This window comes from Stylophora pistillata, chromosome 8 (genome assembly GCF_964205215.1).
Source record: "Stylophora pistillata chromosome 8, jaStyPist1.2, whole genome shotgun sequence".
Classification (NCBI taxonomy): Eukaryota; Metazoa; Cnidaria; class Anthozoa; order Scleractinia; family Pocilloporidae; genus Stylophora; species Stylophora pistillata.
In genome coordinates, this window is record NC_142526.1 from 23787302 (window position 1) to 23813773 (window position 26472).

General features: G+C 38.0%; 2 protein-coding genes and 1 long non-coding RNA gene across 5 annotated transcripts; 1 reads left to right on the forward strand and 2 right to left on the reverse strand.

Annotated features, from left to right (window-relative positions):
- LOC148725591 (uncharacterized) lies at positions 1 to 5907 on the reverse strand. Of its 3 annotated transcripts, none has more exons than XR_015990401.1 (4): positions 4858 to 5907; positions 1297 to 1339; positions 683 to 728; positions 1 to 106 (listed from the first exon to the last, which is right to left on the reverse strand). It is a non-coding gene; the product is annotated as an uncharacterized LOC148725591 (long non-coding RNA). The 3 variants fall into 3 exon arrangements; XR_015990402.1 differs by having other exon boundaries at positions 1297 to 1473; XR_015990403.1 differs by having other exon boundaries at positions 4805 to 5907.
- Positions 5908 to 6282: 375 nt separating this feature from the next.
- On the forward strand, positions 6283 to 16714 carry LOC111326196 (uncharacterized). Its single transcript, XM_088729609.1, has 11 exons — positions 6283 to 6411; positions 11259 to 11362; positions 11820 to 11881; positions 12225 to 12388; positions 12675 to 12739; positions 13385 to 13502; positions 14783 to 14859; positions 15179 to 15219; positions 15782 to 15887; positions 16205 to 16235; positions 16441 to 16714. The coding sequence occupies exons 2-11, from the start codon at positions 11261 to 11263 to the stop codon at positions 16509 to 16511; spliced, it is 837 nt and encodes a 278-aa protein (XP_088585735.1). The 5' UTR covers positions 6283 to 6411; positions 11259 to 11260; the 3' UTR covers positions 16512 to 16714.
- Positions 16715 to 16737: 23 nt separating this feature from the next.
- LOC148725592 (uncharacterized) lies at positions 16738 to 20329 on the reverse strand. Its single transcript, XM_088729610.1, has 2 exons — positions 18222 to 20329; positions 16738 to 18096 (listed from the first exon to the last, which is right to left on the reverse strand). The coding sequence occupies exon 2, from the start codon at positions 17929 to 17931 to the stop codon at positions 17116 to 17118; it is 816 nt and encodes a 271-aa protein (XP_088585736.1). The 5' UTR covers positions 17932 to 18096; positions 18222 to 20329; the 3' UTR covers positions 16738 to 17115.
- Positions 20330 to 26472: the final 6143 nt, after the last annotated feature.

Here is a 26472-nt window from a genome sequence, read left to right on the forward strand (position 1 = left end):
TCTCTTTTCGTTTGCTCCTCCCTTTTTCTTTGTTCTTCTCTTCCTCTTTCCAGCTGCTCTTCCATAACTATTTCTTGTTCCAGCCAGTCCATGTTAATCACATGCTCTTCAAAACATGAGATATGTATCACTTAGTAACATCAATATACGACATTTTACAAAGCTGTTTAGCCCTGAGCCTCTGTGGTCTAATACTTCCTTCAAATCCGTAGACATGGCCGTCCAGTGATGGCCTTTGTCAAAAATATCACCACCAATGTTCATACTAGAGATACAATAACGTTCACCCTAGAATGTGCACATGAACCATTAGGGAGAGTACCTCTTTCCGTGCCAATATTCTTTGATATGCCTGACACCTAAGTCGCTGATTATTAATTTTTAAGTAATGTTATATGTGAGAAAACAGTAGTTTGATTGCTTCTCAGGGATGAAATGCACCAGTACTTCACTATGCCAGACACCCTCATCTGAAGTTGTGTGTAATTCATAACAGCCTTGTTCACTGGTTTTATTTCATGATAGGCGATAAACCTCAAAGCAACTTCAAGAACTCCCTTAGAACATTCAATTTAAAAGGGATGATTTCCTGTTGAGTTGTTAGGTTAGCCAAAATTCTGTTCCATTCTGAAAGTATGAGAAACCCTCTCAGGATGGCAGAGAAGAAATTAGTTTATCTCACCACGTGGTCCTCCATCTTGAGCCGTGGTAAAAATTGATCAACAATCCTATTTTAAAGAGAACGAGAGTATATGGGTGGTTACCAGTTTGCTCGGCTCCCAGGTATTCAGAGAAAAACATAAGAGGATATGCAGAGGCTAAAGCCACTATGTATCAAAGCATTCACTTCAATATTATAAAAGTCATGCAAATTTTTCGTTTTTAGGGCAGATTTATATGATACAACTTAATCACATGCGAGAAGCTCAAGGTTACTTCCCACTTTTGCGGGTGTCCTTAGGGAAAAAAATTGTTTGCACACTACAGTAGTTTCACTAAAATCTTAGCAAACTATAATTATATCAGAAGAAAGCTTCATAAATGTTTACGATAAAAATATGTCTCAAGCAACTTTTCTTTCAAGGACATATCAAGATCCAATATGGCGTGAAATGACCGAAGGGTCTTCTATTGAAATTATTGGATATGGGATGCTGCAGCACGAGCTAATTCGCTGCACAGTCTTATTCACACTTATTACACAACACCTGTGCAAAGCATGTCAATTAAAAATAACAAATATGGAGAGTGCAGACTACTTTCAATAATTTATAATGCAAGCAATTTGTTCCTTACCATCATCATTTTGTGTTTACTTTCCATTTACAGACTCAATTGGCTGTAAAAAAAAAATTCAAAAAATTTTACCTTTACTTACTTCTTAAAGTAAGAAACCACAAGACTAAACAACAAGTGTAGAAACTTAGACATACTTAGGCTAAAACTCTGATTCAAAAATAAAAAACTACCCCCCTGCAAAAAAAGAATTATACCAGTCTTTGATACCATCCTGTTAATCTCCAATTTTTTTTTCACTTTTCTTTGCTTTTAATCTTGTAAACACATATCATGCTTCTTCTCAATGGCAAGAGCCTGAGTTTCCAAGAAAACCCAAATAACCAGAAAGAGTATTGGCAAGAAAGATAACTAAATGAGCAGTGGTAAAAAACTAGAGCTTGGAGCAATTAACCGACCTGAATGACTGCTACACTCCATTCTTTTTTCCCAGGTCTATGTAAACTAGATTTTGAGCAAAGAATGCAATACCTTGCCAAACACCTGCTAGGATGACTCTATTAATAGTGTGCATGATCATCATCTCTTCCTGAGATAGCACTCTTCACTTCAATGTTTTTATTACTACACATATGGAGGCTTTGGTAAGATTGTGGAAAGGAGGGACAACATTTGAGCATCTAGGAGGGACCAAAATGACAGTGTGGCAGCCATTTATTCCCACTTGGATGGCAAAGTCTGGGGAACCTTCCCCTTGAGATTTAAAAGTTTGGATGTCCAAAAGGGTCCATTTTTGGTTGCTATTTCCCAAGTTGGCTAAAAATTATAGCTACTATGAGGGAGAGTATGTGGAGACAAGGTGGCCTCATGGTTAGTGTGCTCAACTCTGGATCGAGTGGTCCGGGTTCGAGCCCCGGCCGGGACATTGTGTTGTGTTCTTAGGCAAGACACTTTACTCTCACAGTGCCTCTCTCCACCCAGGTGTATAAATGGGTACCAGCAATTTAATGCTGGGGGTAACCCTGCAATGGACTAGCATCCCATCCAGGGGGAGGTAGAAATACTCCTAGTAGCTTCATGCTACAGAAACCGGAGTTAAGCTCCCGCCTAATGGGCCACTAGGCTCGTAAACAGACTTTACTTACTTTACTATGAGGGAGAGTATTGACATTGAATTAATGAATAGAGTAGCTTTTACCTATCTGAGTACATAAACATTATACATAACAATGTTGTCTCTGTGATGTCTGTGTGGCCCTTGATTGATTTTTAGCTTTGCCTTGCTCAAAAAATGAAATTGTGCTGAGGACATTAGATTTTGGGATATGGTGCTGTGATTTCTAACACAGAATCTTTAATGCAATTACTGATGGTGAAGGAGTTAATTACCATATTTATCCATGTATAAGTTGACCCCCATTTTCAAGGTTGAAAATCAGATTTTTCATTATTTCTAGTAAAGAAAAATTCAGACAGACAGAAATTTCCCATATAGTTGATCTCTTATTTCTGAGAATGTATTGAAAACACGGTGAATTAAAAAAAAACTGCAGAGCAAAATGTAACCATGTGCTGTGAAGTTTAGTAGCACTTGTTTACATCCCCACGATTCATGATTTAAGCATATACAACCACTTCGATTTACTGGAGAAGTAATTCACCATCTTTTGCAAATCGTTTTGAAAATGAAATCTTTATGCATTTAAATAACCTTTTGAAAGGAGATTTAGTAGGGACTAAAGGAACACCGAAGAGCTTCGAAGGATTGCTTGATGAAAACACGGCTATCTTGGAAACTACACAATATTTAACATAGATGGTCCACGCACGTAACAAACAAGACCGCACAAGAAAACAGCATTTGCCAGGTCACTAAGTTACTATAATCATTCGCTGAAAATGAGAATTCAGCGCCGAAGCTGTAAGGAAAATTGTCTGCTCTACAGATCAGAAGATACAATAGAAATCAGCCCCACTAGGTTTCTGTTTGAGCCACATAAAATTTATTATTTCAAACTTTTTCATCGATGAAGAACGCACTGAAAACTGACAAAACTTGAACACAATTAGAACTTGTTTTGTGAACCTGGTTTTCCTAATGGACTTCAGGCAATTGTTATGCTAATTTCTTGGATTGCTTGGGTCAGGTCTTTATCATTCTATGATCTGTTGTTACGAGGATCGAATTATTTTTACTGAATCTGTCACGCAATCCCAGACTTTTCTAGAATTATCTATAATCTGTAATATTCCAGAAACTTCTTTCATGTGACTCAGCAGTTTCCAAAAATAGTACAACTTGTAATACGCTATAAATAGTAATAGAACATTCTAGATAACTAAAGTAAATGTATAAAAGCTGGCTTGTGAGAAGTACAAAGGAGATTTGCCCGAGGGCTTACCCTCGTGGCTTGCTGACTGAAGTTGTGGAAGCTATGATGTGACGAGGCTATGACCTTTTGACCTTGCGATATCCAGAGAGAGGAAAGAGATGAAAAAGACGATAGTCGAGAGAGGAAGAAGATAGAGAATACAGAGTTTACTATGGAGTCCTCCGGAAGAATGCGATAAATCAAGAAAGCCAAGCGCTGTGGTCTTCAGTCGGTGGATGTTGGAATTGGAAGTTGATCAAGACGACGAACACTTACACAGCATGAAGGATTGTAAGCCTACTTTATGAACTGCTTAACTTAATCTTTAACCTAACTAAATTAGACAATGTAAAACTAATTAAATAATAGTTAAAATGGGTAATTGCTTGTTGTTACATTTTTGTTGCGTGCCATATATCGTATTAGGGAGTCTATTTTCATATATGCTTTGTTAGCGGACATTTGTTGGTCGTTCGTGCACGTAACACTGTGTAAAAGACGAGAGTGATTTTTTGGGCTAATTTTTCCGTCATAAAGAGTCGACTTATACACAGATAAATATGGTGATACTTCAACGATAAATGTAGAGCATGGCAATCAATGAAATGATCAGTGTCTAATCATGAACTAGCTCTTTGTCAGTGACAAGTTTGCAAAATTAATATTGGAGAAGGGTACATTACTTCATACAACAGTTACTGTGAAACCATCATACTAAAAAATATGGCGACTGCTACACTCAACCAGACCTCTTTGTGCAAGAAAATCCTGGAACCACTCATAAAAACAAGCAGTAAAGGTCTGAAAAATTTAAACCTTGCATACATTGTTGTTTTGAGAAATATTGCTTTCTACATGTGCCTTAGCCTAAGAGTAATGGTAAAATGTACAGGTGCCATATTTGTCTGTCAGTGGATTGAATCTATTGGGTGAACACCAGAAAAATAATAATATTGATACGATTAAAATGAGGGTTTAGTATAGGTATGCTGTGATTCAGTTTCATCCTTAGTTTAATTCTTTCACTTTTAATAGCTGAGACCAAATTGATGGTGACACATCATCTCATCATAACATACACTCTAGGAGCTACATTTTATTTTTCTTTACACAAAATGCATTTTCATTCATATCATTAACAAAACCAAAGGAAAATTATGCTCATACCAAGGACAAAAATTAATCACAACATTTACCTTTTTATAACTAGTGCATAATTTTCCAAGAAAATGTTTACAATGGAGCTTACCACCTCATTGGCACTTTTGTTTACTTTGCTTTGCTGCTGGTTGTCATCCATGCCTGTATGTATGAAATTAAGTAAGGGTGAAAAGATTAGTATTTTCTTTGCAAAGATAGTTGCAGCGAGTGTCTCCCCTAATATATGGATCACCAAAGGCTCACAATGAAAGCCAACAAGACCAAGTTCTTGCTAACACATGTAGGAGCAATAATTGCTAATAATAGGCAATAGTCTCTACTGAATTAAGTATTCAATTGTGCATGAATTAGTATTTATTTCATTTCAATATTGAAAACACATAGTTGAAAAGTATGTAAAGTGTGGTAACATATAACATGCATATTATTATCATATTCCTTATGATTTAGTTCAAAGGGCTTTATTCTAAATAGATCAAAAGAAAGAAAGTGGCTTACGTCAGCCACTGATTTCAATCAAAAAGCAAATATTATTAAGTGAAGAGTAATTTCGCTGCAAATCTGTCCTCTTCTGGGCGAGCAAAGAGAATGATTTAATGCATTGTAACCCAACTGTTTCTTGCTGGAGAGCAGAGGAGAGAGCACCCTATCCTTTGTAAAAGATACCAGATCTTCATCATACGTGTCAACAGTTTGTGAGTTAACTTTCCAGGATATATGATGTTTGACATCAACCATACCAGAGGTTGAATTTTTGCGTAGTCCCATACAATTACAATGAATACATGTCTTCAATTGTCTCCATAATAACCATCAAATTATGTAGACACTAGAGATTACTACATGTAACATAATAAAAATTATAATGAGGCTGGAAGAAAATCACAAATTTTCGGTCATTGAAACACGGAGATCTGTCTCGTTTTTTAATTTTGTATCATCTACTTTTGCATGTCCCAAACAAAATAATAAAAAAAAATCATCCCTCGACACAGAAGGATTCAATGAATCCAGGTTAGTAGTTACTCGGACGCTTTATCGGTATACATCTGAAAGTATTTAGCCCGAAACTTGAACGCGATCTTTGAAGAATGGTTGTAATATTTAAATTTAACAAAAATACTAGCATGAAGTGCAACCCTACCTTACCTTACCGTACTAGTTCCGACAGTAAAGCACAACTTCGATCACCAACGCACTCCAAACTAATAAGGGAATCGAAGCCACGAGGCAATGTCAAATTCTCGTCTTCCTCAGCTCTCCAACGTATCGAAGAAAATTTCGCCAATAATTCGCACTTAAAAACGCAGCCAGAATCTTAATCTTTCACCAATCCGAAGTGTCCCAAACGACACCAAGGATAGCTCATGAAACAAGGATATCCCGTGAAGTTCTTAACCTCCGAGCGCGGAAATCTTCTTGCAATTAATATTTTTACATTGCATCCCTCCCCTAGTTGGGAAGTGACAAGCAAGAGACACGTTCACAACGCCTTTTGATTGGAAGAAATAAAACCACATTCCATTGGTTAGTCTATATGGACACTGCCATAAGTTACTTGCCGTTGTCGCACTCGAATCTGGAGCTCCCTACTTGACGAAAGAAGAAGCAATTTATCCGTGGAGAGAAAGGACTTTTGAAGGTATGCAAGCTTGTTAGAAGTACAGAAAATGTAAGAAAGGATCAAAACTGGCTAATCTCCCTTTAGATGATTGTTACTTTTACACTAGGAACAAGTAAATTCAGTCAAGCCTTTCCCAACGTGTGAGCGTGTCAGCCATTTTGTTTCTGGTCCACGTGGTGGAAGGTATCTTGGCTCGAGGAGGCTTATACTATTTGGCGAAACGAAACGAAACGAAATTGTACTATTTTGCGAAACGAAACGAAACGAAATTTTGCGAAATGGCGTTTTTTCGCCTTTATTTAGCAAATATGTCCTCGTCCGAAACAAAATGTTTTCGCTGATAAAATGATCAATATTTCTAAGAGCCTGCTCACCTCTCATTTTATTGACCATAGTAGAATTTGTTTCGCAAAGTAGTAATTTTTGACAGAATTACTATTTTGCGAAATGGCGTTTTTTCACCTTTATTCAGCAAATATGTCTTCTTCGTCCGAAACAAAATGTTTCCACCAATAAAATGATCAATGTTTCTTAGAGCCTGGTGACCTCTCATTTTATTGACCATAACAGAACTCGTTTCGCAAAGTAGTAATTTTGACAGAATTACTATTTTGCGAAATGGCGTTTTTTCACCTTTATTCAGCAAATATGTCCTCTTCGTCCAAAACAAAATGTTTCCACCAATAAAATGATCAATATTTCTCAGAGCCTGGTCACCTCTCATTTTATTGACCATAACAGAACTCGTTTCGCAAAGTAGTAATTTTGACAGAATTACTATTTTGCGAAATGGCGTTTTTTCGCTTTTATTTAGCAAATATGCCCTCCTCGTCCGAAACAAAATGTTTCCACTAATAAAATGACCAATATTTCTAAGAGCCTGGTCACCTCTCATTTTATTAACTAAAATAGAACTCGTTTCGCAAAGTAGTAATTTTGACAGAATTACTCTTTTGCGAAATGGCGTTTTTTCGCTTTATTTAGCAAATATGTCCTCCTCGTCCGAAACAAAACGTGTCCACTGATAAAATGATCAATATTTCTAAGAGCCTGGTCACCTCTCATTTTATTGACCATAATAGAACTCGTTTCGCAAAGTAGTAATTTTGACAGAATTTCTATTTTGCGAAATGGCGTTTTTTTCACCTTTATTTAGCAAATATGTCCTCTTTCCCCAAAACAAAATGAAAGACAACTACTTGTTTTTGTTCTCGATTGCTCTTTATTGGCTCGGAGTTTACTGTTTATTGTTGTTATAATTCTATTTTCTATACTATTTTGTGAAACGAAACGAAATTTTGCAAGATTGCCTTTTTTCGCCTTTATTTAGCAAATATGCCCTCTTCGTCCGAAACAAAATGTTTCCACTAATAAAATGATCAATATTTCTAATAGCCTGGTCACCTCTGGTCACCTTATAACGTATTTTCCTAGCAGTTTGACTAAACATCGAGCGTTAATTGAGTTCGGCTGAAATTGCCAGTCACGCATGTGGCTTGTTGGTCAGCGATAAAATCGAGTTGCGGCAACCATAAATAGAACAGAACAAAATACAAGGAATACAGAGCAGAATAGAAAACAGAATTATTACAACAATAAAGAGTAAACTCTGAGCCAATAAAGAGCAATCGAGAACAAAAACAAGTAGTTGTCTTTCATTTTCTTTCGGGCAAAGAGGACATATTTGCTAAATAAAGGTGAAAAAAATGCCATTTCGCAAAATAGTAATTCTGTCAAAATTACCACTTTGCGAAACGAATTCTACTATGGTCAATAAAATGAGAGGCGAGCAGGCTCTTAAAAATATTAATCATTTTATTGGTGGGAACATTTTGTTTCGGACGAAGAATGAAGGTGAAAAATAAAGGCGAAAAAACGCCATATGGCAAAATTTCGTTTCATTTCATTTCGCAAAATAGTACAATTTCGTTTCGTTTCGTTTCGCAAAATAGTATAAGCCCTCGAGGACATACCACTATGCCAACTCCGACACAAGTTTTCAACAAAGTCGTCTCCTTAGAAGCGGCGATGTTTCCCTCAATCCTGGTCCGAGCTCATTCCTCCAAAGTGCTCTGTTTGTTTGAAGACCGTCGCTTGCAACCACAGAGCGGTGATTTGTGACCAATGTGAAAAATGGTGCCATATCCGATGCGGCAACATCAAGCCCAACAATTACAAAAACTTGCAACGCCTGACAACCTTTAAGTGGTCTTGTCCTCACTGCCAACAATCCACTGAGATTACTGCAAATATCTCCCGAAATGAATCCCCACTTACAACTACTACCTCGAATGTAAACGACAGCAAGCTTACAGAATCCCAGGAAGATCCTTTTCTCGTGCTTAAACAAACAGTTGGCGATAAGAACCTTAAAATTGGTCATCTCAACATCAATGACCTTATAAACAAGCTGTGTGAGGTCCAGCACCTCTCGTACGAGATCAAGTTTGACCTTCTTGGTATTACTGAGACCCACCTTAACTCAAGTATGTCAGACGATTGGATCAGAATTTCTGGATATAAATTCGTGAGGAGGGATCGCAGTTCCTGTGGAGGTGGTGTTCTGAGATATTTCAAAGAAGATCTTACTGTATACCCTTCTGTTTCTTGGGAAAGACCAAATTTAGAAGCATCATGGCTGAACATTACCATGAGATCCCAATCCTTCCTTGTTGGCTGTGTCTACAGACCACCCGATGACTCCTTTTTCGACTCTTTCAGAGACCTGATTGCTAATATCTGGCTGAAAAGAAAAAATGTACTCCTTGTTGGCGACTTCAACTCTGATATGTTGCAAACCTAACAATAGGGAATCCGAATATGGAAAACGCCTACGAGGGATTCTATGTAGCTGTGGACTAAAAAACATCAACAGCCCAACCCGTATTACTGTCACCTCCAATTCACTTATTGACCTCGTGATCACTAGTCAACCCTCAAAAATCCAAACCTCTGGCTCCATCGACCTGGGTATCTCTGACCACAACCTAATATTCGCTGTCTTCAAAGTTACAAGAGGTAATGCAAAATCCAAAGTTATCCCAACCAGGAATTTTGAATCACTAGACACAAGGCAACTTAGAAGTGACTTTGACGGGGCTCCCTGGCATATAACTAGTTTATTCAACGACATCGATGACTGTGTAGACGCTTGGCAATGTCTATACAATGAAATATTACATCACCACCTACCCCCACGAGATGCTAAAATAAGAGATAAGTCTCTTCCTTGGATCATCACCTCCATCAGGAAAGAAATGAACAAAAGATACAAGCTCCTTAAAAAGGCAAAGTCATTAGGCGACCCCGAATTATGGGGTCTCTACAAACAGAAGCGATATGAGGTTAAGAAGCTACTAAGAAGTGCTGAAGCTGATTATTGGCAAAAATTATTCAATGAAACTACTGATTCTAATGAATTTTGGAAATTGACCAACCAAGTCTTGAGGAAACACAAAGTTAAAAACATTGGTCCAATCTGTGATCACAACGAGGAGATAATAACCCATGATTTAGAGAAGACAGAGTATTTTAATGACTTTTTTTGTGAATGTCAGCAAAGACCTCACTAAGTAACTTGACCCTTTGAACTTGTCATGTATAAACACCTTTATCACTAGGGTCACTCCTACCAGGGACAAAACTGACGTGAGCTGGGAACTGGTAAAAAACAAACTGACTAAAGCTGCTAACCCCAAGGCTACTGGTACAGACCAATTATCCTCCAGGGTCCTCTCCATGATTGGTGACCCTGTTATCCACAGTCTTTTACCAATCTTCAGGAAGAGTATATGTGATGCATCTTTCCCTTCAAGCTGGAAATTATCACGCGTTAACCCCTTATTTAAGAAAGGCTCACCAACAGAAGTGAACAACTACAGACCTATCTCCCTCCTCAGTATCCCTGGGAAAATCTTAGAAGATGTTGTCAGTGATACCTTGAACAACCGTTTGCACACACAAGGCTTGTTATCTCATAGACAGTGGGGTTTTCCGAAAAATTATTCAACTGAAAGCCTCTTACTTCACCTAACAGAGACCTGGAAAAATGTGCTGGACAAGGGCCTTAAAGTGGGCCTGCTTTTTATTGACTTTCGAAAAGCATTTGACACAGTGAACCATACCATCCTTCTAGAGAAGCTAAAGGCAATTGGGATATCTGGCGATTTGCATTTGTGGCTTACCGATTACATTATTTTCAATATTTGTAAACGATCTTCCAGAATCAATAACTAGTGGTGAATTATTTATGTTTGCCGATGATACCACTATTTTTACATTGGAAACAACATCAACGATATCATCTTAACACTCCAGTCTGTACTAGACCAGCTGTGCACCTGGTGTCAATCAAACAGATTAATCGCCAACGAATCGAAATGTGAAGCCCTGATTATTTCTAGCCAGAACTTTATTGGCCCACCTCCTTCCCGAAGACATGAAGAACTGTTCAAACTTAACTTCCTTCAAGAGAAAACTAATGGAAAATAAGAGAATTCTGAAATCTATCTGTTTTGCTAAAGCTTCCTGCAGCGTTTCCTACAAATCTGTTGACTTTAAATACTTTTAACATTTACTCCGTATTGTTATTAATATTTATTTCTTTTAATTGTCATTATTTACATACCATTTTCGGTCTATTCACTCATTAGGTATTTATTAATTGACAGTTGAATTGATGCAGGTCCACATCAGGACGTAGTGTCTTGCCTATCCCTCAACCTGCTTTATTAAATAAACTATGATGATGATGATGATGAACGCGAAACGATCTGAGTGTTCGATCGATGACAGTAAGACAACGAACTATCGCGTTGATGGCATTTCATGTGATGTCAAAATTTAGTTTACATACTCTTTTTCAGAAATGGAGGATTCAAAGGAAAATCATATGCCCACCTCATCCACTCGGACAGCTCCTTCTGGACGTCCTGGTCCAGTCGAGAATGTTCACTTCGAGTTTTCAAAGGTAACAAGAAATCACAACCTCGTGGTCTTTTTATCTCCACAATAAGCATAGTGAATCACTGTGATCTTATTCTTTTACTTCAACATTAGCCTCCTAAACTCTGCTCACTTCCTACTAGTTTTTTGAGTTACCACTTTCTTCGTAACTTAACCAATTCTTCTTTCCTCGACGAAGGTTCATCACTAAGAGCTGTTGGTTATTGTACACGTACAATTTCCAATTGTATGCTTCAAACAGTTTTCCTTGGGACACACAAACATCCAAGGAGACTTAGAAAATGTGGAATTTTGAAAACCAAATGTATAATTCTTTTAGATCTGCGAGTTTTGAGTTGACATGCGTTGTTAGATTGGTGAGAAGCAATGTTCAGTACATTTGAACGTAGTCGATATTTACAGAAGTACTGTACTGTTTGACCTAAACGTATTATTTATTAGTTGTTGTTTGTTTTCATAAGCACTCCAGTGCAGCAACTGCAAATGGGTCGTACGAAAGAGTCCCTGATGGAGCTCCAAACGTGTAAGTTGCTTGTTAAGAAAGAGGGGTATCTTTTCGGTGAAAATCTACATATGCTAATTTTGTTTCACTTAATTTTCCAAAGATGGTCAACACTTAAAAGTGAAGTTTAATCCAAAAATAAATTTAGTGACTTGTAAGGTTGTTAAATCAAAATTTTTGTCCAAGAGAATTATTTTTAATGTCATATTTTGCAAATACATGTTATTTAATTAACGTTTGCTTGATTTTACTTAATGAGATGACCTTTTTTGTTTACATTATATATATTGGTGCACACCTACAATATATTTGACAATTAAACCTACAGCTATTTTAAAGCTGATATTATTCCTCAATCTGACAGAGATACAATGAATGAAACAGAGCACAGTTTTGTTGTTAATGGTTTCAGCCCTGCTGATGGTGTTGTTGCTCCTCTTACCACAAGTGTAGTTGGTGATATCAATTGTGAAGTGAACACTGAAACAAGACAACAAGGATCGCAAGTTGACAGAAATCAACTTCCAGGTACTTCAAGCTTTATGATGGTGTAAAACATCGAGGCCAAATAATAAACATGTTGGATACTGGTTGAAAGCGGGTGGGTTTAAGTCTTGTTTGTTGTGCCCACTTGTTGGTTTGTTTTATGCATCGCAACTTGTGAATAGAAATCACTTGTGCATTTTTTCTCTGTAATAATCTCTATCTACTCCATTTGATCTGTAAGGAGGTGTTTCTCCACTTATTTATGTTTCCTATAAATTTTTTGGTCAACTCAAGGTATTTTAAGCTTTGTGCTGTTGTTGTCTCATAGTTCACTGTCGGCATCAGCCGACAACAAATGAAGATTTCTCAATGCAAGAACAAGATGAACAAAAGGTATTGAAAATATTGCAAGTATCTGAGACCCACATGATGAGGAAAAGTTTTGTAAATGTGGAGGCCAATTATTCCTGCTTATCCACAAAGCCAAATTATGCGTGTAGCTTTGTAGCCACAAGTATGGGCTTTAGATTTTTTAGCTATTTATTTTTAATGGTATTAAGTGGTAAACTGCCTTGACTTTACCTCAAAAATTGAGAATTGAAAGTCATTTGTAGCCAGTAGTACAGAAATGAGCCTAGTAAGGTAGTTTTAAAAAATTTGGTGAATAAATATACTGCTACAAGATAATTTGATTTAAGTTGACAGTATCTGACATTGGGCGTTGTCTGCTTTCACCTCTTCCGGGATATTGCTACTGCATTTGACTTGAATGCACAAATTCAAACCTGGCTACTCCCCAATGTCAAACACTGATGCTCAAATGCGAGTTACTGGCCGAGGAAGAATGTGTGATAAAGTTTTATTTTGATGGAATGTTATTTTATTCTTCCTTACCTATTCAAATTACATCAGTTTAATTAATGTGTAGGGAATTAAGATTTCCCTTCATTAATTGAGTACTTACTTTTTGAAAGACGAATCCATTGTTACCTTAAAGATTTCTCAAACTTTTTAATTCTTTTCATTCCTATGTCGCAGTATTACAGTGGACTTTGCTTGGATAATGTTCAGACAAATGGCTCAGCTGCTAAAGAACAGCAGCACACAAGTACTGTTTGTGTGCACGTGGGTGGAGCCGTACAAATTGTAACTGCTGGTGAGTTTGAAAATATTGATTTATTGATTCAAAATGTTAATTTTTTGGTGTTTGTACCACAGAAAGCCTTTGAAAGTGTTCCCATCCAATTTCGGAAAATACAGTCAATAAAGAGAACTGCATTAATTTTGTTTATCCAATATGGGCTCTTATTTGACTGTCCATTTGTCACAAGAAAAGCACAAGCAAAACACAAAACATGCAATTTTTATTACATTTTGTCCTTACTTGAATATTTGTCAGCATTGAAGCACAAAATAGGGCAAGTTTCACTAGCAGATTGTAATTATTATGTACATAGCTTAAATTGGCAAATTATCATGGTAAGTTTCCCATAAATCGGCATCAATTTTATTCAAAGATTTTGCTAGTTAAGTACTTATTATAAACATTTTTGAAACAGTTTGATCATATTGAGAATGGTATTGGAGTGCCATTATCATGTTTGCATGTTTATCAATAGTGTATTTATGATGCTGTATACATAGGAAGGGCCATGGTCCAATATTTGAAGTAATATTTCACTTTTGAAAAATCAAACCAAAAAAAATAAACAAACGAGAGAAAAGGTAGTTTTGTTTTTTTGTTTTGTTTTTTTTTACCGTAAGGAAATTAAATCAGATAGGTATTGTTCAGTTGTCAATAGGTACACATAAACCAAAAATCCCCCATGCAGACACAAGTGGATAAGTGTTGACTAGTATTTGAGCAACTGGGCACTCACCCCTCCCCTAACCCAACATTCATCCAAACTTGTCAGGTACTGACATTGATTCAAATATGCTATACCCATAAACAATCATACTCCTAAATTTTGGTTAAAATAATAATTTCATGATGCACCATGACTTTAAATTGTTGTATTTATTTGAGTTACTGCATGGCCAGCTTCTGATGTTCTGGCTGGTAATGTTTGATAATATATGCAAACTTCTGTGAAAAAGAGTGCTTAAGCTTACTTTTTCAACTTCTTGGATGGCAATGCAGTACTAGAACTAAGAATGCATTTTTGACTGAGAGGCAAATATTTTTTTTTTACCTGGTTTGACCTAAGCCATTCAATAAGCATTATGACATATGACTGCTGTTTCTCTCTCCATCTTCTTTTGTTTTGTATTTGACAGAGGCATATATTGGGTATTACAACCTTTTAGGAACTTGTTCGTGCTACTGCGTACAGCCATCATGGAATTATTTTTAGTTATGGTAATAAAAAGTAATGTAGGGCCTTACGAGTCACATAATAATAACTATTTTAAAGTTGCTTTGTGCTCTCTCAGAAATGGAAGGGAGTGACGACTGCCCACAGAAAGTTGAGGGCCATGAGAATGGAACTGATTTTTCTGATATGTCACAGGTAATGTCCTACTTGTGCAGGAATGTTCGTTTTAAATAACTGTTACCTCTAAAATGTAAGGGAATAGCAGTCCTTGAAGTAGAGGCTTGTCAGAAATGTTTGCTGATTTATTTGGTGCCTTGCATTAAATTGCTAATTTCTAATGCTTGAGTCTGCTGCGAGGAAGAAAGGTAAAGTGACACTTTGCTTTTCACTATATATTTGACTATAGAATCCATTAAGTTATGTCATTATTGGTCTGGGTACCTGAAAAGTTTCTTTGTAACTGTCTTTATTTTGTTGCTAGTGTTAAAATGATTCTTTGATCCTGTTTTCACAGGAGATATATGCTATTGTGCGTCAGTATCAGGCTGCAAGAAGGTAAATTGTGTATGACTAATACCGTATCTATCCGTGTATAAGTCGACCCTTTATGACCAAAAAGTCAGCTCAAAAAATGACCCTCAACTTATACACGGATCATAGACAAAGAACTGACCCAAGCAATCAAAGAAATTAGCATAACAATAGCCTGAAGTCCATTAGGAAAACCGACTTCACAAAACCCGTGATAATTGTTTTCAAGTTTAGTCAGTTTGCAGCACATTTTACATCAACAAAAAAGTTTGAAATAATAAATTTATGTGGCTTAAACAGAAACCTAGTGGGTTGATTCTATTGTATTTTCTGATCCGTAGAGCAGACATTTTTCCTTACAGTTTTCTGAATTTTACAGAAAAACAAGTGCAGAGATAAACATGGGACTGGAACTTCTCTTTGACGGCAGTCATCTGATGTACTAGTCATCCCTACTCAGATTCATAACAAAATCCCACAAACAATTTTCAAACATTGTCATCTCACTACAACTTAATCTCCAAAGGGCATTTTACTGTTAAAATAAGGTGTATCACTGTTTCCTATTGATCTGTTTAAAATCCAGAGTACAATCGGAGCACAATATGCCTATACCGGCAGTTAGCACCCCAAAGACAGCCACCGTCCATGAGGACGAAGCTCCAATACTAGGTAGTGGAGAGGGTGAAAAGGTTCGTGTCCCTAAGTGTTAAATTAAGTCTGTAATGTTATGCTTAGCTTTACTTTCTGTATACAAACGTGATGTCCTAAGCAGGAGGATAAGGTGTGAAATCTTATAGAAAAATTTATGGCAGAGAACACGGAGTACTTTAACTTAAAAACTTTTTGTAACAAAAGTTGACCGATAACCTTCATACCCCGAAATAAGATTTGAATCGAAGACACCACCATATTTATGAAACCTGATAGTCCCATTTTTTACCTTCCTACTCTGTATTCTGCTGTGGAAAAAAGTGTGTTACAGTTTTCTTTTAATCCATCTCTCCAGAATAAGGACTGTTCCAAAGAGAGTAAAGGAGGTAAGTCTGGACCAACCTTAATTTCCTATCTTTCTTCTCAATGTATGTTTGAATCCCATCTCTCAAGAACATAAAACAGAGTATAGACTCCAGGATGCTTACAGACCACAAAATCAGTCAACTTTTAAGAACAGTAAGGCTCAGAATTAAAAGAATTTACAGTGCATTTGACTGTCCTAAATTTTGTTCCTCCTTCTTCATTTAGTTGAAGAGGAAGACGAAGAAAGGCTGGAGGAGCGAGAAAGCATGCTACGGTGGTTGATTGACAACTGCTAACCATGGTGAACATGAAAAAATGGAGTATAATTATCATGGCCATGGCTAGTTCAGCTACCGGCGTCGCGAAACGCAGAATGCAAGAAGTGGCGGGAAGACTGGCTGAAAATAAATAGGTGTTACTCTATGTTATATACTTTAACCATATAATTTCGATATATCAACAAAGTTGAAATGGTAAATTGGCCACCGTAACGATTACAAAAGCTGACGTTTCGAGCGTTAGCCCTTCGTCGGATTCGCTCCGACGAAAGGCTAACGCTCGAAACGTCAGCTTTTGTAATCGTTACGGTGGCCAATTTACCATTTCAACGTTGTTGATATATCCAAATTATTTCGTTACTCCCACCGATGTAGCCCCAAACAGTTTCTTTCGAAACTATCAGCCTTTATTCATTTTAACCATAAAGCCTTTATGCTCATTTTTGTCTATAAAGTAATCATTAATGAGCAATATTTAATATGTTACAGGTTGTAGCTACCAAATTAATCTTTTGTAATAAATTATTTATTGACAAGTTGTTGCAGGCTCTTAATTCTAACAATATCTGCATTTCTTGTTCTTTGCTGGCTCTATAAATTTCCTTTCGTAGTGTTTTTGTCTTCATTTGTTTACATTAAATTTTGTGTTTCTGTATAACATCTTTGGCCAGTGAAAGAACCGCACTGTAAGATATAAATGAATAATGCCGTCCAAAACATCTTTTGCAATGCTGTCATCTACCACTATGTCTAAGTCTAACAACATGGTGTTATATGCTGAGACCAATTGAACATCACAAGCTGATTTGGATTCTATCTTAGCATTGTCAATCTTCAGCTGGAGACTTCCTGATGTCAGAATCCTAAAATTGTGTTCTATTCTCTTAAAAATTGTTTGAACTTGTTTAGAAATAACCCAAAGTCCACCTCGGTTTAAAGATGAAATTAGTTTTTGACTCCTTGCAACATGCAAATCTTCTGCTTTGCCAGCTTTCAGTATTGAAGCTGTTTGTTCAGTATGTGCTGTGGGATTATATACATTGTGCACCTTGCTATAAAGCTTGTGCAGCACATATCCTCCAATATATTGTAACCCTGCCATTTCTCTGTCGCACAGTTTAGTAGGGATATTGGGATTTGGTGATTCATCTTTCTGTTTGCTGTGAGCTATCAAACAATCAGCCACTTTGGTACTAAGCAGTGTTGCCGCATTACTTGACAACCTCACAAAACTCTTTGTTGAATTGAGGCCTATTCTTAAATGGTACTTCGAGTAGAATTGTTCTGCATTTCCAGTTTTAACCAAACGCAAATACATGGATTCTACTTCTGAGAAGTCCATATTTTCTTCATCCCAGGCAATCGTATATCTTCGTAGCTCTTCTCTTACGCTTTGAGGGTAGATTTTTCTTTCAATTATTTTATCTCGTGCTTTCATTGATGACGCTTCGAAGTCTTCAGCAGTGAATTTGGCCTCTTGAGTCGGTTGATTTCCCCGCGCTTGTTCCTCCTTATGCTTTATTGTCTTGTGTCTTTTTAATCCAGCCTTAGTCTTGCATTTCTTTTGGCACAACTAGCAAACAATTCCCTCTTCGTATTTAACCTAAAAATCGAAAGACTTTCAGTAAAAGATGTTGTTGTACTACGACCGATGTCGTTGCTAAGGGCATTAATAACTACAACGTTTTCGGGCGAAAATAACGTTTTAAAGGCTTCTAAAAGACTTACAGAGTCAGCTGCTTCGACAAAGTGCTCTTGTAATTCTTCCTCGTTTTCCAAAGTTTCCAATATGGCATCAAAATCGTCGCCGAAGAAAAATAAGTCATCTCCTCCATGTTGTTTTAGTTCTGTGCAGGGTCATTGGTCACGTGACGTGCAAGCGAAGCTCAGGGGACAGACTATACGCCGGCCCTCTGAAGTTTGCCGCGTTTCCTAACCAGTCCCCTCTACTAACTATGGTCTAGATAGCTTTAAAGGGATTTGAAAAACAAAAAATTTTCATGTAGTCAATATTATTAATGGTTTTGTGTACTATAATACTACTACTACTACTAATAATAATAATAATACAGCATTTGTAGTGCGCAAATTCCATGTGGATATGCTCAAATTCGCATTACAACATATCACTATTTAAATAGTTTAAAAACTAAGAGAACAATAATAAATAGGTTAGGATCACAATATATAGAATAATTAACCTATAAAATAAAATAAAGTAATTAATATTAGGCAGGCTATGAAAACGCAGCACGAAATAAATGTGTCTTAAGTTTAGACTTGAAGCCAGCAACAGTGTTTTCAGACCTAATTTCCAGAGGAAGCGCGTTCCAAAGTTTCGGCTCAGCAGACGTGAAGGAGCGATCACCAATAGTTACTTTAGACAACTTTACAAGGACCCTGACTATAAAAGGACTTTTGCCCTGGGCAAGCCGTCAGTCATTTCACCCCTGACACCGAACTGTCGACATCAACCAGTCCGTGACCGTGCGATATCGGCAAAACTACTGTAACCGAAAGGTCACTTGCAGCCAGTGCATATCTCAAACTTCTACGAATTTTGCCATTTTCGTTTAAGGCAAAGAAAAGATGATCGGCTCCACTCAGTTGGCTCCACGGAATGTACACCCGCTTGCGATGTCATTTCTGTAAGGAAGGCAAACGGCCAGAGGGCTAGCGGTGAGGACTAGCTTTGATGACCTTTATTATCTTTCACAAAAATCCTCTTCTCATACCGGTTTTGTATTGTTGTAATAAAGTGGTTAGTTTCTTCGACGTTTTGTCAACGGGATTTCATGTGACACTTATACAAGAACTCCTCTGCAATTAAACAAGAGATCACGTTGGATAGAATTTTATTTGAATCGCGCGCCATTTCTCCAACGGAATATGTGGTGTTGAAATACGAATCCCGTGGGTGCTCATATAAAATAATTTCGGTCACGGATTGGAAACATGTCTGGTTGACTGAAATCCGATGGAAAACAAATTATCATCGGCTATATTGCCTGAACGGGCCTCAAGAACTATTGAAAACCTCGACCTTTCCATAAGTAGCTAGTGAAATAGGCTTCTCGTTGCAACGCGCGTCTAAAATGTTCAGGCAAAAAATATCCTACATAGTGCCGTGTCAAAATACTTAGAAAACTATGTTCCTTTCAAAGGGACCTATTCTCGAACTTGGCTCTATTTTTTTTTCCTTTTTTGAGGCTTTTTCTCCCCATAACTCAAAACGTGCGATAAAACATTGGACCCGTTTATGTCGGTTTGGGTGGCCGCGTCGCTGGCGAGATGAGAAGCCTGAGCGAACGAGCAAGATGTAAACAAAGAGGAGTGACTTTCACTTACCATACCTCTTTGTTCAGACCATTCGAATAAGTCTAAGAGTCGTTCCATCAAAATAACATTTGCCATCGGTGTTCGACTCGCTAAATGAAGGCGTTCCTTCAACCGCTGAATTCTTGTCTTCACGCTTTCCAATCGCTCTTCCATTCCGGGTTCGAACGCCAGCTCCAGTGTATAACGGACTCGTAGACCTCGCGGCGCTATTTTGGCTTTTTTTGATGGAAAATCCGCCATGGCAAAATAAAATGCAATTTTAAAGCTAAAGACTAGTTAGTGCGCGACTGTAGCAACCGTAAAATGGATCAATTCGAAGTGGAAGATGAGTTATGTCGCAACATACACGTACACATTTACATACATGTACATAAATGTACATATATGTACATGAAAACCACTCTCTCTGAGCATGTCACAGTACTGAGATCCTCTAGTCAATGATATCGACGGCTCAAGAAGTTGAGGCAAACGGAGGGGAGTCAGAGGCCAGTACGACCATCTCGCGATAGGAGGAGCCGTTAGGAGCGCGAAATTCAAATTGCGATAGCCTAATTTTTTGAGTTTTGCAAATGAAGTTCAGTATTTCTCCATTCGTCCCTTTTTAATCGTCAATAAAAACATTTTCAAGTGGAAATCAATTGAAACAAGACAAGGATATCGGTCTTCGTGTACAAATCTCTTTTTCCCCCTTCACCTTCCATTAGTCAGCCATCTTCGATTAGCCATGGAAGCAAAGATTGCGTTACAAGACGGGGGAGGAGCTATCCCTCTTATAGTCAGGGTCCTTGTTTAAGATAACTAAGGAGGAGGTTATCACGAGAACTCATAAAATTATACTGTGAAGGTGACTTAATGGAAATTACAGAGGCTAGATATGTAGGTGCCAAACCTTTAAGAACCTTAAAAGTAATTAAAAGAATTTTAAAAACAATTCGAAATTTAACTGGTAGCCAGTGTAAATCAAAAAGTAAAGGTGTAATATGGCAGTATCTACTCTGCTGACAAACCAGTCTAGCAGCAGCATTCTGTATTCTTTGAAGCTTATTTAAGCGATAGTCAGGAATACCATACAAAATACTGTTGTAAAAGTCAATCCTAGATGGACACAAATGCATGCACCAGAGTCTCAGTGCACCGTCTAGAGAGGTACTTCCGTAAACGCCGAATATTATAGAGATAATAAAAACAAGAGCTAGACAATTTCGTTATGTGGGTAGCCATTGATAATTTTGTGTCAAACCAAGAACCGAGGTTTCTAGCAGAGGAGACTGCTGAGACGCTGCAATCACCCACCCGTATACAATGAGTATTAACTTTAGCCAACTGCTGAGTTGTTCCTATGACCAAAACTTCTTTATTAAGAAGGCTCGAAAGGGTTTTCTGCCATTAATGGCTATCATTAGGAAAGTTTTTTGACATCTGTATTAAACTATTTTGGGAAAATCTTTAAAGGTGTTTGTCAGGCTTCATCTGTTGCCATAGCAATAGTACAGCGCCAGCAAATGACAGGAGTCGCACAGGCTCTTTGAACACCATTGGTCGACTGTCTTTTGCTTACTGGCGTATCAACTTACACAAGGTAGAGTTGTTCATTGATTTAGTGACTCCTTTCATTGTTCTAATTCAACTGTCCTTCATTCAGTGATGAAGATAGTAGATTCACCATACAATACTCGCGATTAGTTAATTTGCCTTTAGTTAGGAAAGTAGGTCTACAAGATGAATGAGTACATATAGGAAATGTCCTTACAGTAGTAACGCCACGCAACGAAACATACCAAACACAACCACCGTGGCGCAGGGTCGCTATGTTGCTACTTGCTCGATGCAGAGCGGGAAAAAAAACTATTTCGTAGAATTTGAGTTACTTAGGAAAATGTAGTTACAAGAATTACAAAAAATATTTCAAAAGGTAATATTTTTTAAATTCTTGTTCATTAATATGCTATGATGAAGTTAATTTGTACGCGAATCCGACAATTATTTCATTTTCTTTTTCACCATCTTGTGAGTTGTTTATGAATGGCTGCCTGTTAGGATCGAGAATCGTCCGTCAGCGACCATTTTGGTGAATTGCTCATATTTTTCCCAACGATACCCTTTGGTAAACTGTTTTCAAAAATCAAGTTTAAAAGTTCCGACGAGTGTTAATTTTTCAGAAATTTGCGAAAGTTTGAAAACGCGGTTTAAGTGCGGTTTTCCGCCTGGCAAACTGTCCAAAATTCACTACAAAATCCAAGCTCCGTTGAGGGCTTAAAATGAATTCAGTTAACACCAAACTTTACATGTGTTAAGAAAAAGTCTTCCCATTCATTTGTGTTATGTAAATTTTTTCATTACACTGCTATGTTGTGATTTTTTTTATCCCTAAAGCAACACCCTCAAAAAGTGCTGTGCACGGGGCGAAAAATAGGTAAAATTTAATGCGATAAAAGTATACCTGGTACATAACTTTTTAACTAGGTATTCGGAATAAAATGTCCTTATTCAATTCCTGAGTAAAATTTGAGGCTTTGAATCGGAACGCCTCCTTTTGGAAATACCACGAATATTTGTGTCCTGAGCGAGCAGAAGATATGTGTTGTGTAAACAAACGTTAATCTAATTATTCCCTGCCAGGTAGAAAAAGGTTTTGAAATCAACTTTAATTTTGGAAATTCTTAGCTGGTATGCCCCAAGATATTAGGCGAAAGGGAAATCATACATCCAGAGTTGCGTGAGAGCAAAGAGAAAATAAAATCAGTGTCGAAAATGTACATATGGTTGTTACATCGATCACCATTATGCAAATTACGACCTCAGCTGTAGGAAAACTATGATATCTCTTGCTCAGTTTGTTGAATGACTCTTAAACAATTCAATGGTTGTTTTTCATATATATAGAGATAATATGTATATATTGATCAATAATTCCTGAGAATGCAGGGGGAGAACAGCATTCTGTACAAGCATTTCAGTGTACCAATGCGAATTATTTCTATTTATTATAACCGACGTCCGATCTCAGCAAACACGCACCACATGAGACCCTAAATGGGCTGTCATAAATATCACCTGGTGAGCGTTGTACTTACAGAGGTATGGAAATCGAGAGAGAATAGCGCCATATGCACGAGCACGGAAGACATGATCGCGGAAATGAACAGAGTTAATCAGGACCAGGATAACGACAACTTAATAATTGGCTCCACCGACGTGATTGCTTTATATCCTAGTCTTGATATTGAGTTCACAATCGATAAGGTGTGTGAGGTTTTCTACGAGAGTAACATCAGTATCCGAAGTATCAACAGTCAGGAGTTGGGTCTGTACCTGGCATTAACGACATCACCGGAAGTGCTAGCTAGGATGGAGATTACAAATGTATGTCCAACGAGAAAGACGAATAGAGGGAGACCACCCACGATCACTGCAAGTGGGAGTGAGGAGCAGAAAGAGAAAAGATTTAAATCGTGGAACCCACCAGTCACACAGCCAGATGAACGTGCGAAACGTATTATGTTGAAAGAGGCATTAAGAGTCGTATTGACAGTGATTATGAAAAATCATGTTTTCACATTTGATAACGAGATCAGAAAGCAAATAAGAGGTGGTCCAATTGGCCTTAAATTAACCGGGGTACTGGCCCAGATTTTCATGATTTGGTGGGATGAAAAATTTGCAACAAGGCTGAATGAATTGGCCATCGTTATGAAAATGAACAAACGGTACGTGGATGACATCAACATGGCTGTGCAAGCAACACCAGTTGGGATGAGGTACAAGGATGGAAAAACTCACATGGATGAGAGATCCGTAGCTGAGGATCAAGGAATCAGTGACGATGAGAGGACTATGACATTGATAAAACAGATAGGAAACGACATACACCCGTCAATACAACTCGAAATAGATTACCCCTCTAAACACCAGGACGGAAAGCTACCTATCCTTGACTTGAAGGTGTGGATGGAAACAAAAGGGGAAGAGACAGACAGGCAGGACGAGAAAGCCTCAGCCTCAGTGATCATGTATGAGTTTTATTCCAAGAGCATGGCTTCTAAGACAGTCATACATGCTAGGTCTGCCGTAAGCTGGAGTACAAAGAGAACAGTCCTGACCCAAGAAGTCCTTCGGGTCTTACTTAACTGTAGCAGATTGTTACCATGGGAACGAGTAGTAGAGAATGTTAACGAGATGGTCCTGAGAATGCAATACTCGGGGTACAGCAAGAAATTCAGATATGAGGTTGTAGATTCGGCCCTCAAAGCTTTTAGAGCGAGACAAAGAGCTGAGCGAAAAGGAGAAAGACCGTTACATCGACCCAAGGAGTGGAGAAAGGTGGAACGAGAAAAGGAAAAGAGCGAAAGGAAATCCAACTGGTACAAACGCGGCGGGAATGAATCAGTAATTTTTGTACCAGCTACGCCCAACTCACGGTTACGGAAGGAATACCAGACAGAAATAAAGCAGCAAGGTTTCAATATTAAAGTGGTGGAGAAAGCCGGAATCGCCATTAAACGACTACTCCAAAAGTCCGACCCATTTAAACCGCGACAGTGTGGACGAGAAGACTGCCCAGTGTGTAGCACAGGTGGAAAAGGACCGTGTGATAGAGAAAGTGTGACGTATGAGATTAAGTGTATCCAGTGTAACAGCGTATACGTAGGGGAAACAGCCAGGAGCGCGTATACCAGAGGGAAAGAGCATACGAAATCACTTAACAATAAGGAAGAACGATCTGCATTGTGGAAACACTGTAAAGAGAAACACAATAGAGAGGTAAAGCAGTTCCGAATGGATGTGACGGGGGTTTATCACAATGACGCGATGCTGAGACAAATAACTGAAGGAGTGAGGATAAATAATGTGAACGAAGACTCGCTTATGAACTCCAAGAACGAATGGAACTTTTTTCAAATCCCACGAGCTGTGATTGATACATCATGACCGCTTACATGAAGCCTGGAAGAAGTGTGGACATTTCAGAGTCACTTATATGAACAATTATTTATGAGTATTTTAAACATGGCGGAGTACTACTGATGAGGATCGTAATTGATCGAAATCGATTTGGAATTCCGCTACATTTTTACAAGTGACTTTTATATACCATTTTACACGTTTTTACAATTCTTGTATTCGTTTTATAGTAGTTTTTAGTGCGTCGAACGTGACTACGAGACGTTATGTCTAGCAAACTGACTCAATCATAAATATACCAAAGACTGGAAAAAACAAAAACTTCACTCAAGGTCTGATAACCACACGATAACACTTTTACACTTCAATCTCAGATTTACTACAAAGGAAAAAGGATAGTGCGTCAGTATACCCAGTGTACTGTGGGAAAGGAAGATTCTCGTGTTTCTCTGAAAGAAGGCTGGGCTCTCAGAGTAATAAAGAAGGCTTACAGATTCAACGAAAAACAAAAGTCGTACCTCCTGTCTAAATTTCGAATAGGGCAGACGACAGGCCACAAGCTTGACGCTGAGGTAGTTGCTCGAGAAACGCGGCGTGCCCTGGGCACCGATGGTGCACGAGTTTTCCAGTCATCGGAATTCCTCACAACTACCCAGATCACCCATTTCTTCTCAAGACAGCGTGCGTTATTACGCCAATGAGATGCTGATGATGCTGATATCCGAGCAGCTCAGGAGGAGAGTAATTTTAGCGAGGCAAAGGAGACTGTCACGTCAATACAATTTGACCATCCCCTGATCAACGATCAGTACGATCTTTGTGGAATGGAGCTAAAGCACCCCCAAAACGTTTCCAATTACGTTACGTTGCGTGACATTAATAATTACCAGGAGAATAAGACCTATTCTCTTGTATTAAATTACTTTGAAGGTAATAAGGCGCCTTTCTTTATATTTCTACTTACAGAAAATGAGTTCTCATTGTAAAAGATAAAAAGTATTTAGATTATCAGTGTGGGATCAAGTCCATCCTCGGACACCCAGGGGCTGTGGGTCGATTTCAAGTTAGGGCATGAAGAGCCCCTGGGGACATTGTCTTACAAGACTAGTTCCAAACGGTCGCAGTCGTTCTGCCATCTAATTGGTGCCAGAAAAGCTTTGTGTTTTTCTGCCCAATCAGAGTGAAGTGTGCTTGAGAGTCCTTTCGTGTGTTTTAACACGGACATATACTAGTATCTCAGTTGCTCACTGTTTGTTTGGACCGTGAGACGGAGGTTTGATTGAGGTAAAAAGTTTCAGTCTTAGCACACAATGTAAGAGAAATCGATCAGATTGTCCACGAAAATCTTACCGGAAATTATACTGAATACTTTCGCAGGTATCACTAGAGAACGTGTTTTAAAAAAGTTTGCGAGGTTTGTATACAACATGATGGTTGCAGTCATTGATATGTCGCTTTAAACGTTAAACGAGATTGAAGCTTAAATCTCTCTAGATTTTTTGCATAATTCGCTGTGACTGAAACTTTGCCAACCCGTGAAGTTATTTCGTCGCACGGGCCACGCAGGTATGTCGAGCAACTGGTACTTGCGCAACTTTCTGTGCGTGCCAAAATCTAATCTCATCTTCGCTTGAAAAAAGAGAAAAGCTAAGCGGGGAAACTTTTGCTTATTAGATGTGGGTAGATGACCCTGTACTTCTAAGCTGACATTTGCAATAAAGCAAACCCGCCCTTT

Excerpts from the sequence above, each read along its gene's own strand:
- LOC111326196 (XM_088729609.1), top strand. The coding sequence starts at position 11,261 with ATGGAGGATTCAAAGGAAAATCATATGCCCACCTCATCCACTCGGACA. Across the intron at positions 11,363-11,819 it reads TTCACTTCGAGTTTTCAAAG|CACTCCAGTGCAGCAACTGC; the intron begins GTAACAAGAAAT and ends TGTTTTCATAAG. Across the intron at positions 16,236-16,440 it reads TTCCAAAGAGAGTAAAGGAG|TTGAAGAGGAAGACGAAGAA; the intron begins GTAAGTCTGGAC and ends TTCTTCATTTAG.
- LOC148725592 (XM_088729610.1), bottom strand. The coding sequence starts at position 17,931 with ATGAAAGCACGAGATAAAATAATTGAAAGAAAAATCTACCCTCAAAGC.